Source organism: Aythya ferina (genome assembly GCF_964211825.1).
Source record: "Aythya ferina genome assembly, chromosome: 16".
Taxonomy (NCBI): domain Eukaryota; kingdom Metazoa; phylum Chordata; class Aves; order Anseriformes; family Anatidae; genus Aythya; species Aythya ferina.
This window is the reverse complement of record NC_140315.1, coordinates 2,216,286-2,228,625: the sequence shown is the minus strand read 5'-3', so window position 1 is coordinate 2,228,625 and position 12,340 is coordinate 2,216,286. Positions and strand designations below refer to the sequence as shown.

The 12,340-nt window shown below is 51.7% G+C and overlaps 1 protein-coding gene and 1 long non-coding RNA gene across 12 annotated transcripts in view; one reads left to right on the top strand and one right to left on the bottom strand.

The window, feature by feature from the left end:
• The window catches only part of KCNQ2 (potassium voltage-gated channel subfamily Q member 2), a 70,543-nt gene extending 69,292 nt beyond the window's left edge, over window positions 1-1,251 (bottom strand). For 6 of the 11 annotated variants that reach the window (XM_084537556.1, XM_084537554.1, XM_084537552.1 and 3 more), the window contains exon 1: window positions 902-1,250. In XM_084537556.1, the coding sequence (XP_084393682.1) occupies window positions 902-1,197 (296 nt within the window). In that variant the 5' untranslated portion in view covers window positions 1,198-1,250. Of the gene's footprint in view, window positions 1-901 lie in introns of all 11 variants that reach the window. The other 5 variants (XM_084537551.1, XM_084537550.1, XM_084537553.1 and 2 more) reach the window with 1 other exon arrangement.
• Window positions 1,252-1,730: 479 nt separating this feature from the next.
• LOC311445446 lies at window positions 1,731-3,275 on the top strand. The gene is made up of 3 exons (XR_014698411.1): window positions 1,731-1,843; window positions 1,936-2,024; window positions 2,416-3,275. It is a non-coding gene; the product is annotated as an uncharacterized lncRNA (long non-coding RNA).
• Window positions 3,276-12,340: the final 9,065 nt, after the last annotated feature.

Sequence of the window (12,340 nt, the reverse complement as noted above, 5' to 3'; positions counted from 1 at the left end):
GCCTCCAGAGCTGGGCATTTCTCCGCCGAGCGATGGGGGCAAAACCTGGTCATTTCTGGCCAAAAAACGGGGAGGCAGAGGGGAAAACGGGCACCCTAGGACTGCTCCTTTGTTTACCGCTCCATCTCTGAGCTGAGGAAGCCCCAGACACTGATTAGCATTTCCTTCTAGACACATCTCCAACCCTGCTCCTTCTCCCAGTTGGGGGGGGACAAGAAACACCCCCAGGACCCGGTGCGGGGCTGCAAACCCAACCCCAACCCCTTTGCAACCACCCTGCAAAGATGGGGCTGGAGGAGAAGGAGATTTGAGGGGGGGGGGGGGAGGGAAGGAGAGACAGTGCCTGAGCAGAGCTTTTTGTTCCTCTGCTCGCAGCATTGCTATGGTGATTTCAAGCAAGACGGAGGAGCAATCCCTACCCATCACTCCCGCTGCTCCAGCCCCCCCTGCACCGACCGCATGAGCAGCCCCTTCCCCCGCAAACGGGAGCGGCCGGGGAAGGAGGGGAGGGGGGGGGGGCCGGGGCCGGTGCATTGCATCTCCCCGGCGGAGCCACCCCCCAGCAATGCAGGGACGGCTTCTCCCCATCCTTTTGCATCGCCTCCACCACCCCCCAGCACCCCACACACCCCTTCCCCAGGCTTTGCCCCTACCCGAGCTCGGGCACCAGCCGGGGATGCAGCAGCAGCTCCCGGGGGGGGTCTCAGCCTTTTGCACCCCCCCCAGGCTCCCCAAAGAGCATCCCCCCTTTCCCTGCACCCTCTCCGCATCCGCAGCATCCTCCCCGCTCCCCATGCATTTAATAGGATGCAAGGGTAGCTTTGGGGTCGGGGAATTGGTGGGACGGGGGTGGGGGGGGGGCGCACGGGGGTTGCGCCCCCCACCCTTTTTCCTTACTCACACGTATGCGTGGTAAATGAAAGCCCAGCCCCGCGGTCTCTCCAACACGTTGTAGAGGAAATTCTGCAGCTTGCGGTAAAAAGCATTCCTTTTGGGGGGTTTGCCGCTCCCGGATACCCCGGAGCGGGGTTTGCTGAGGATGCTGCCCCGTTTGGTGCTCTCGGAACCGGCGATGAGGAGCGCCCCGTCCCGGCTGGAGTCCGGAGCACCGGGATCCAAACCCACGAAGCCCACCTTCAGCTTCTTCTCGGCGGCGGGCCCCGGGTAAACGCCTCCGTTACGGGATTTCTGCACCATGGTGGCGGCCGCCCGGGGTGGGGGGGAGCTCCCAGGGGGCTCCCCCGGGGGGCTCCGGCCGCGCTCCCCCTCCGATGCTCTCGGCGCCCGGCGCAGGAGAAGCCGCAGGAAGGCAACGGGATGCGAGCGGCTCCGCCCGCTCCTCCGCCCCCTTAACCCTCAGCATCCCTCGTCCGCATGGGGGGGGGGCGGCATCCCCAACCCCCTTCTCCGGATCGGGATCTGGAGGTCCCCGCCCTCAAAGGAAAAAAAAAAAAAAAAAAGGGGAAAAAAAAAAAAAAAAAAAAAAAGAAAGAAAAAAGCAGGTTCTGGTCTCCCCCACAAAAGCTCTGGCATCGTCTCAAGAAATCAGGATCTGATTTCTTCCTCTAAAAACGCGGTCTGGCATCTTTCCCTGCCCCCGCATCACTCCCCCAAGCCGAACTCCGTCTCTTCCCCCCCTCCCCTCCAAAAAATAATAAAAAAAAAAATAAATTACCGCAGGTGTGGTCCTTCTGGAAGGCCCCACGAAAAGGGCTGGGCAACAGCCTGGGAGGTTTTGTTCCCTCGCCACAAGGAGAGCTCTGACCTGGTCCCAGGCTCACAGGGGAGAACCAGCTCCACCTTGATGCAGCCACCAAGCCAGACAGAGGACCAAGCTCCCATTGTAGGAAATTTATCTCCAAGTGTGCTGACCTAAATCAGCTCTGAGACACCCCAGTAGTTATGGTCTAACATTAATATTTTCCCCCCATACAGCACGGTTTGCTCCTGCCCTAAGGGATGCTTCCTCCTGATGCACCTCCACAAGACTCAGGAGAAGACAGCCTGGAAAACTCTGAGATGAGGTAGGTATACCTGCCTTGCACCATTATCCACCATGGAAAATGGTTATGCATGGTTTTTGTAAGCTTATAGTGCTTTGGCACAGGGATTTTTGTACTTGGATAGAATTGCAAGCTCCTGTGACCTGCTTCTTTCAGCACAGAGCACCTTGCCACACCGTGCTTCTCCTGCAAGCAGCAAAATGGTTGCTCAAAGTTTCATGGCATGCAGGAACTGCACAGGGCTGCGTTTCAGTTCCCTCTCTTGTGAGGGTCAGCAGCTGCCACTCCATTTTTGGGAGTCTTTATGACTTTTTATGTCTTTCATATTTAAATAAGAAAAATTAGCAGTCTTCCAGAGCCCACTCCCCAAGTCCTGTCTTTTTTTTTTTTTCCTCTTCTTATACCTTAGCAGAATCCCAACAAGTGATGCACAAGAGGCACTCCAATTGCTGCTGTTTACTCTCCACAACCCTCCACGTACATTGAGAGGAGCCAGCACAGAGCAGCCCTACACCTAGATGTGTTTCCTCTGACCCATATTCTCTCCAACACCTGGCTAAAAGAGAAGATGTCTCTACAAGGCAGGCAGAAAACTAAAGCTGGGTTAAATACAGGAAAAACAGATCTGAAAGTATGTCAGTGAATAAATTACTCAATTCAGTGAGGGGCCATTCTATTCATTATTTGTGAACACTTCTAAGATCATTAGTGTTCTTTAATAGGGTAGCCAATTACAAATGTGCCTGGCACTAATGTACAAAGTGCATTATTATAGATCCAGCGACGCAGTCCAAAAGCAGGAAATATCCCCCTCCACGAAAAGGCCGGCAACAAACAGAGGAAGCAATTTTCAATTAACAAATTCCAGATTACTAATAGACTGCGAGCCCTAAAGAAGAATCTAAATTCATCGCACTCCTCTCTGCCTAATTAGTTGGTCATCCGCAGCATCACACTGCGGCACAGCTTTGGGTACCACGCGTCTCCCCCTGAAACTACCAAAAAGCAGGGGGTGGGGGAACAGAGAGGGGGATTTCATCCTTCCCGAGCCCTGGGGGGCTGAGTGAGATGCTAGAAAAGGCATGAAATTTTTGTGGCAGCTGGCAGGGCTCGCTGCTCCACTTGCAAGGGAAGTGAAACCTCAGATGAAGGCAAGCAGAGCCTTGCGAGCAAGGGGCACCAAGGATGCTCCTCTTGTACAGACGGAGCAGTCTTTGGGAGGTAGAAAAGACCCAAAATTGTGGATGAAAACCCACTATAGCCTTGCTTCTTCCTTCTCTTCACTGTGGGCCCTCAAAAAAAAAAAAAGTTAGAGATGTTTTAACAAAGATCTCATGGCTCAACACATCAAGTTGTAGTTGCAGCACGAGTGGAAGGGACATTTCCCATGACAGGAGGTGAGCGGGGCTGCAGCCCCTCCACCAAGCACATCGCCACCCTCCCCTGCTCCCAGGGCATTCCCACAACCCACACTCATACAGACGGGAGCAGCATCTCTTGGGAACAACTGGAATGTAACCACTAATCAGCAGCAATGTCCTGCCACAGAGCCTGCAGCAGGTAATTTCGAAAGATGAAGGGGGGAGGCAGAAGGACAGAGCCAGCCACTAACAAGCCACTAACACTATGGGAATTAATGAAGTACATAAAAGCACCTTCCCAGTACTGCTTTTATCTGATCCAAGGACATTATGTCTCCACACAGAAACAGAATTACTGAGTCAGTTCTTTGCTTGCAACACGACTGATGGCTCGAAAATGCGAATACCATGGCAGATAGCTTAGACCCTGAAGGTAAGATGAAATCTATCAAGCTCTGTGAAGATACAGCAAGTTCAGTGTTCTGTCCTTTGGCAATTTTTGAGCTGTAGTAAAACAAATGACTGGTGTGAAATATATGGAATGACTCCAGGGATGTGCTGCTGTTTGAAACACGGAGCCAGAGCCCTTTCTCCACGCCCGCCCCACCGCCGGTGGTTTGTGCAAACTGCGCTGCTGCGGCCTGGGCTTTGTCACCCTCAGCCTGCTGCCTGCTTCCAAACCCTAAAGCAGATGGCTCCATCTCTCCCTGTACAGGGCTACAGACAGCTGTACTGCCCAAGCAGAAGTAACCCAAAGCTGCAAGCAGGGCAGCCTTTCTGCTCCTTGCATCCACCCATCTCCCTCCTCCGCTGCAGCACCTCCCCTGTCACCTCCCACCACCCCATCCACTCCTCCAAGCAGCAGCCAGCCCTCTGGAGCCCGTGGTTATTGATTAGATGTCTTTGCTGTTTGGCTAACGAGGATTCTTCCCAACACATGCCAAATTATTTTGGGTTTTGCAAACAGGAACCTAAGGGAAAGGTTGGTTCCTTGGGTGCAGGTGCGCTAACCTAGGAGGTGCTGCTTCTCTGCTGTTATGGTTTGGAAATGCTTTAAAAAAAATAAATAAATTCTTATGCCTAAGTGGAGAAATCTGCAGATTTCCAAGGAGAAAAATCAGCATGTCAAGAGGGATGCATACTTCTGGCTAGAATAAGAGCCGGCTCTCAGTAAAGGTTTCATCTCTTGGGATGGGGAGATTTGGGCACAGCTGCAGAAAATTTGTAGCATGATGAAAAAGTGGTTAGATGAGGCAAATTAAAGTAAATTGGAGGGAGCCTGCTTATCACTTCTGTTAATTGAGCCACAAAGAAATGGGCCTTCAGTGAGAGAATTTGGCTGAATAGGCTCATATTAGTTTGGAGATCCATGCCCTGCTTATGGGATCAAAGAAGGGATGAAAAGCACGTTATAAATCTGGAGTTGCTAAGGTCACAAGGTTAACCTCAGGGGTGGTGGTTTTGTCTCACTGACCTGAAAATCTTTCCTGGAGCTCCCCGTGGCTTGGCCTGAGCCTCCTGCTATGATGGGGACACCTGTGCAGAGGGACCAACTCCAGAGCAAGAGAGCTCCAAACTGGGCACTGAGCAAAAACCTTTCCTGGCACTTGTATTCAACCACAGCATCACCACTTTTTTTTTTTTTTTTTTTTTGCAGCCTAAAATGAAGAGGCACCACATGGCTGTCCAGTTTCAATCAAATTTGACAGTCATGAACCTTGAGGTTAATTAAGTTTGCGTCAGTTTTCATGACAATTAGAAGCCAGGAGAGAGGGAGAGGCTCCCTAATGCTGCCTCCCTTGCCATTCCAAGGGGATCCTGAAGTGTGATCTCATCTCTGCTAGATGCCAGAGAAGGTGCCCATGAGGACACCACCCCTCCCAGGCACTAAAATGCTCCCGTCCGAATTTGCTGTCAACGCATTGATAAAAAGCCAGGTTTCCTTCCATCTGGTGCCGACAGAGCTACTTATTTTAGGTTCCCTATTTACTGGATGCAAGAATTCTCTGCCATCATCCATCTTTGCCCTTTTCTTAGACAGCACCTACCTTGTCGGAGGCTGCTGCAGCCAAAGCCAGGACAAATCAGGCTCTGTGGGATGGGTTTGAGCTGCAGCAGGGAGCATCTGAATGCACGGGCAGAAATCTTTAAGTCACACCGAACACACATGCCCTCTCTTCTCAACCAGAATTTGTATGTTTTTCTTTTCTACGGGTGATTAAAATTGCTGAGGTTTCACTATTCTATTCATTCGTGCTGTGGAGGCTTAACTGGAAAGGAAACCCGTTGCTGGGAGGAACGACAGCTCGACTAGGTGCATGGGAGGAGACAACGGGGAAAAGGAAAGGTGGGGGGAATTCTGATGAATCAAATGGGGTTTGGTTCAGGGTATGCACAAAGCTGAAAATAAGCCCCTTGGTCACACAGGGTGACCAAGTTCTCCTCATTTCCCCCAGCACCTCATGGCCACCTGGCTTGACCCCCATAGCCCCTTCCCCTGACAAATTCAATACCAACCAGGTCTTCTTCCCCATTTCTCCTCCGTAGGTCTCCTTCATTAGCCTCCAGCTCTGGCTTTTGCCCTAGCCTCCTTTGAGACCACGCACAATTCCCTTTCTTCATTTACATCGTTACCTTGAAGGTATTTTTAGCCTGTGACCACGTTGCCCCTGAGCCTTCCTTTTCCCAGACTCTGTAAATTTAGCTCTCAGTCATTCCTCACATTGCTCTCATTGTTCCTCTCAGCCTCCTTGGCTTTCTGCCTCCTCCTACACCCATAGGACCAGGCCACGGGGCTCAAACTGCCATCACCCCTGGGCTCTGAGAGCTCAGCCCTTGAGACAAGGCAGCTCCAGGACCTCATCTCTCCACCACGAGGCCACCACAAAGCTCCTGGTGGGACAACCCCATAGAGACATCACTTAGAAAGCTTCCCACGGGCAGCCCCCTTCAGGTTCCTCCAAACCAGGGCCTTACTTTTTTGCATTTTACAACTTCATAGCAATAAAACGAGCTTGGTCTTGCACGACAGCTCTTCCAGTCCTACCAAATCTCATTAGTTTGGGGTCCAGCTCAGGACTAACCCCGCTCCCAGCCAAGCACCTCCTGGGGCTGTAGCAGTACCTCCACAAGGGCCCAGCCTCACAGAGCCCACAAAGTGCTTTGATCCCACTCAAACACCTGCCTCCCTCCGACTTTAAAGCTGAATTGAAACCCACATGTATATTTAGGGACTGAAGGTTGTCATCAGAAAAAAATATTAAAAAAAAAAAAATCTACTGAAATAGCTAACAATGCTGACATATCTGCCTTAGCTGAGACAAGCAGTGCAGGAGCACACCAGACTCCTCTGTCGCTCATTCTGCAGTGAAGAAAGAATAAGAACAGCCCAGACAACAAAAATAAATAGGCTCCAAATGATCCCAGGTGTCCTGGGTTAAGAGGGGAGTGACCTTGCGGAGCTGGGCTCTGACAAACCTTGCTGAGCTGCTGTAGGGAAAAAAGAAAGGGAGCTTGGGGTAGGAGAAGAGAGGCTAGTAGAGGGGGCAGGAAAAATTCCTGTTTTGCTGGGGTGTGTAAGGGGCTTAGGGGAGAGGCTCCAGGTACTGGATCTCAGAGGGGGCTCCTTTTTTTTGCTGAAATGTCAAAACCTCCAGGTTCGACAAGTAAGACAGCCAGAACCCATCACTACAACAGCGAAAAGACTTAAAGCTAAATCCTTTATCTCTTCGTTATTGAGAGATAAGAGAACTTCCAAATGCAAAAACTCGCTTTCCCATTTCCCATTTAATCTTTCCCTTTTCAAAAAAAAAAAAAAAAAAAAAACACTAAAAATCAAAGTTTAGCTGGTGGCTTTAATTAAGAGGGTCATTTCTGATCCGAGTGCCAGGTGAGAGGCCTGTCCTGCAGCAGTGAGGTTTAACCACACATCCCCTCGGGAAGCCCCCAGGGCTGTCTTCCTGTCACAGCACACGGAGCTGGCAGATGCACAGACAAACTCCTGAAGGAACTGAATTTGTGGTTTCTGTGCTCTGTGAGCCTTGCTGCAGGCCTGCTTCAGTCTTTCAGCCGGGACGCTTGGGAAATCAAGAGAACATGAAGGGACGAGGGCTTATGGTTTATTTATTTTTAACCTGGAGTCCTAAGGAAAGCTGGTGTACATGGCTCAGCTCTGGATCTGCCGATTTCTTCCCTCCTTTAATAACTGTGGAGCCTGTGGGCAATTTTCATCTTAGTTCATTAAAGGTAGGGGAGACATTTCAGGTTGCTGCAAGTGAAAAAATGCGATCAGAGGGGACAGAAATCCTGAAATCTCTCCTGTGAAGGAGACGGCGATGCAGACATGCGGCATTATTAGACATCAGAGAACCCAGCCACATCTTTTCATAACAAAGCCATAGGAAATCAGACTCCCCTGGTCCTACTGCTCACGAACTTTTTATCTGTGGGCTCGTTTTGGATCCCACACGGGGAGCACCGGAGAGGTGCCGAGCCAAATGGGTGCTCAGCAGGGCAGGCAGGACGTGCCACGGGGCAGGTTCCTCCAGGTGAGCCTGGTGCAGCGTTTGCAGGATGACTTTTCCTCCCTCCCAGCCTTATTTTCATGCAGTCCCCGTTTTGTTCCTGCAGCTCCATCCTGCACACTCTGGTCCGAAGGATGTTCCTGTCCTCTGGGCAGCTGCGTGCTCTGGCTGCGCCTGCAAAATGTCTCGTTCAGCATCTCCGTGTGCAGACAGCAGGCAGAGAGGCTGTAAAAAACGAGCTGTGTTTGTAGCCTGAGCGAGCTGGCAGCTGGCAAGGGCTCAGCTGCCCAGGCCACCTTGAAGGGGGCTTTGCCTCTCCCCAAAACTGCATGTCCTGGGAGCTGGCACACGGTGGAGGGGATGTCCCCACCGTGCTCACCGCTCTGATGTGTGAGCAGGGGCTGGGGGTGGCAGCAAACCCCCCTGCTCCAAAACAAGGGCTCAGAAACCTGCAGCAGTGAAATTTGGGGGTTATATTCCCCCCTCTTTGCCCTTGTTGCTGGAGCCCCTTGGCATGCCCTGTCCTGAAGGCTGGCCGCTTCCAGGCTCATCACTCCTAAGTGCTCCGCGGGCAGGCGCTCGCTGCGGCTGGCCAGGACTGCAAAAAGCATTTAGCAGATAGAAGGCATGAAGGCAGTGCCAGACAAGGGGAGATTAGGAATCATTTGGGCTAGGCAGAACCAGGCCATCTGAAATTTGCAGGCGGGCTGGCACATGGAAGGGCTGTTTGTGAACGAAGCTGAAATAATTTATCTGAAAGATGCTGCAGCATCTCTCTGTGAAACACCCGAGCTTTGGTCTCAAGGCACTCATAGGGGGGGTCACCAGAGGTGGGGGGCAGGTGTCTGAAGGAGCTTGGCCCTGGGCTGTGTTACAGCTCGGGTTTCTCCTTTGGATCAGCATTATCTTTGTGTGGGGCTGAAAGGCCAGGCCAAGAGGACTGGGCATGGTGCAGCACCCTGGCAGAGAGCTGCTGCTACCCCAGCTGCCAAAGCATCCCGGGCTCATGCTGAAAATGCAGTTCTTAAATACAGTGGGAGGATACACAGGGAGTTGGTTAAAGGAGATGAGCAGAAAGTCCCTGCTGGTGCCCTCCTGGGCTTGTTAAAATACGCTGGGAGGGCTGGCCCTTGCCTCCTTCCTCCTGGAGTTGTAACTCCCTGGGACGGGACACGGCCAAGGAGGGGCTGATGCACTTCGTGAGTGGGGCATAGTGGAAAAAGGACGGAGAAAGGAGACACGAGCAGGAATGGGGGGATTTTCTGCATCGTGGAGAGATGAGCCTGGGAGCAGAGCAGCTGCCGGAGGTGGCTCAGCACCTCTGCCACCGGCGAGCAACATCAGGGCCAGTTTGGGTGGTGTCCCCTGGGGATGCTGCAAGCGTACATACATACCTCGGCCTCTGAGGGAGCAGGAATGGGACCAAGCTGCCGTGTAACCCTCTACACGGGTGTGCTGGAGCCTCCCTGAGCGGCGCTGCCCGTGCCGGCAGCGGGCGGCTCCAATTCACCCCGCTCAGCACCTGCAGCGTGGGTTCCACTTGCAGCCTCGCACCAGCCTCATGAATTTTTCAGCCCAAAACGCCTGCTGAGCCGCCCAATCGGCTCCGGTGGATTAACAAAACCTGCCTTAAATTATTAACAGTGCACAGGCAGCCACCAGGCCCGTCACTCATTCCCCTTCTCCAGTGGGTGCCAAAAGGATGGGGCCAAGCAGCCAGGGTTCATGGGGTCACCCCTTCCCCATCTGCAAACACCATCGGGGCATCAAAGCCCTGCTGTGCACAGGTGCGCACATAGGGTGGCACAGGGGTGGCTTTTTCCCTCTTTTTTACCCATTTCAGGTAACATAATCACATTTATAAATTCCAGTCCCCCCCCCAAAAAAAAAAAAAAAAAAATTATCAAGCATTTTGCAGCTCCCCAGGCCGTGTCCTGCTCCGGGTTTTGCAGAGGTGGCACCCTTGGGTGCGCCCCCAGCCCCTGCAGCGGCTGCGGGAGGACTGCGGGGCTGCTTCCACCAGAGGGCAGCGCGGAGGCTGCTGCCGGGGGAAAAGGGAGGACGCCTGGAAATAAATAATAAAATAAAAGGAAAAAATAATAAAATAAAAGGAAATAAATAAAATAAAATAAATAAAATAAAATAAAAAATAATACATAAAATATAAAATAAGATAACATGATAAAATAAAATATAAAATAAAAATAAAAAATAAAATAATAAAATAAACTATAAAATAATAAATAAAATATAAAATAAGATAACATTGAAATAAGATAACATAAATAAATTAAATTAAATTAAATTAAATTAATAAAATATAAAATAAATACAATACAATACAATACAATAAAGTAAAATAAAATAATAAAATTGCTAGAAAAAAAGTATCCCTGAGTTTTTGGTGAGGTCCCAGCCTCCCTGAGCGTGGCAGGAACAGGAGGAGAAGAGTTTTAAGATGCCTCCCAGCAGCACAGCCCTACATGTCACCTGCCGCAGGCAATGCAACACCCGCCTGCTTTTGTTGATGGCTCTTGAATCGGCTTCACTTTGCTGCAAGGTTTTGCCGAAAGCCATCTGTGGCCCAGTTCAGAGCGATGTCGGGTCGCTCTCAGTGTGGGTAGAAGCCCCAAACAGGTTAGCCCCCAGCCCCAAAAGGGGCATCATCCCCCTCGTCTGCGGGGTCGGGCAGGGGTCTGCACATCGGTGACTGACTGGGTCACCACAAACAGGTGATGAGTCTTCAAACCCCAGGCCTGGGTGGAGGCAGGTCGTGGCTTCATTTTATTTTGAGATTCCCAGAAATGGAGGATACCTGATATATTTGAACCTCGTGCTTTGAAATGGGCCTAAATCGGAGCATTTCTGTTTATCCTGGCTTTCTACAGAGCCCAACCCAAACGTCCCAGAGCAGGGGATGCTGCCACTGCAGGCATCTCACTTCAGGCCACCTCTCTTCTTCCAAACCCTGCAGATTGCTTGGGGTACCAACCACACAGAAATTGGTCTGAAAACCTGAACCTGCTGTGAGCCACAAGTGATTCTGAGTTAAATCCTCAGGGTTTTCGGTTTTTCCTTTTCTGCAGCTACCCCATTAATTACCACACCGCTTGCGCATCACTCCCAAAGCATCCTTCACGGTTCCCCTGGCGTATCTCTATGGAAACGTAGCTGGGGTTTTGTGGAGCTTGTTTTTGCTTTTAAAATAGCGATAGAGGGCCAGGTGCAGCCTTGTGCCTGCTCTTCTATTCCATCTGATCCCAAAGTTGTCCCCATTCCTGTGGCACCAGGGACTGGCTCCTGCTGGGGGCTGGCGAGCTGCAGGTACCCGCACAGGGACGTCCCCAGAGGAGCTCCTGTCCCTGCTGCTTGAGGGATGGAGAAGAAAACATGCACATGGACATGTTCTCCTGCCCAGCTTGGAAATCCCTGTGGATGAAGCTGATGGGTGCTGGGGGTGTGAGGGGGAACCCCGGTGGTCTGTGCGCGCAGTTTTGGGGGAGGCAGCTTGGTGAGCTGTGGCATGGGGCTCTGCCTGGGTCACTCAGTGCTGCAGAGCATCAGTTGTTAATTAGGACCATTAAGAGCTCCTGTAACACAAGCAGTAATGATACTTATGCCTCTGGAGCTCTCCTGGGAGGGACCTGGCACAGTGCTGCCCTTCACAGAGCCCGCACGTGGCATCCTCTGCCCTGCAGCTCCCGGTGCTGTTGCTTCTGAAAAGTGCTCCATGAGCCCAGGGTGCCTTGGTAGCTGCTAACCCCAACTTTGAGGAGGAATTATCCCTTGGGAATGTCCCCAGAGCATGGTGGCATGCTCAGCATCCCACCCTTTCCCCTCCGAGCCACTTCGGTCACCCCTCAGCATCTGCACCCGCAGCCTTTGCGTTCGAGCAGCCTGTTCTGGGTGGGGATGGATCAGGGCATCCTCACCCACATTCGGGTTTGCATGGGGTCAAGATGTGGTCCTGAGTGGGCTCCCTGAGGTCTGGGGCTCTTGGCAGCCCCCGGGCATCTTTGGGCTCTGGATCACAGCATCCTCTGGGCAGGAAGGTTTTTGTTACAGTGCGGGATCTGCTGTGGGTGAGGGAAGGAAAGGTGTAGAGGGGAGGCAGCTTTGGCCACTTTTCCCAAAATTGGGGGTTATTTTATTGTTTAACGTAGAATTGACAGCCCTTCAAGGACATAGGGGTGTGCTATTTTCTCTCTTTAAATGACGTAACTTTAGGGGGTTTACTCAAGCTTAATCTGCATGGAAAAAATGATAATAAAGACCCTGATAATTGATATTAGAGGATTGAGTGGGTTAAGGAGAATGTAAAACCCCTGCTACAAGACCAGCCCCTGCTTTATGCAGGGGAGATCAGCCCGTACACCTGCGCTGGTCAAAGGGTGAGAGCTGGGGAATGTCTGGGCACCGGGTGCCACCCTGACCGGGGTACCCATGGGTCCTC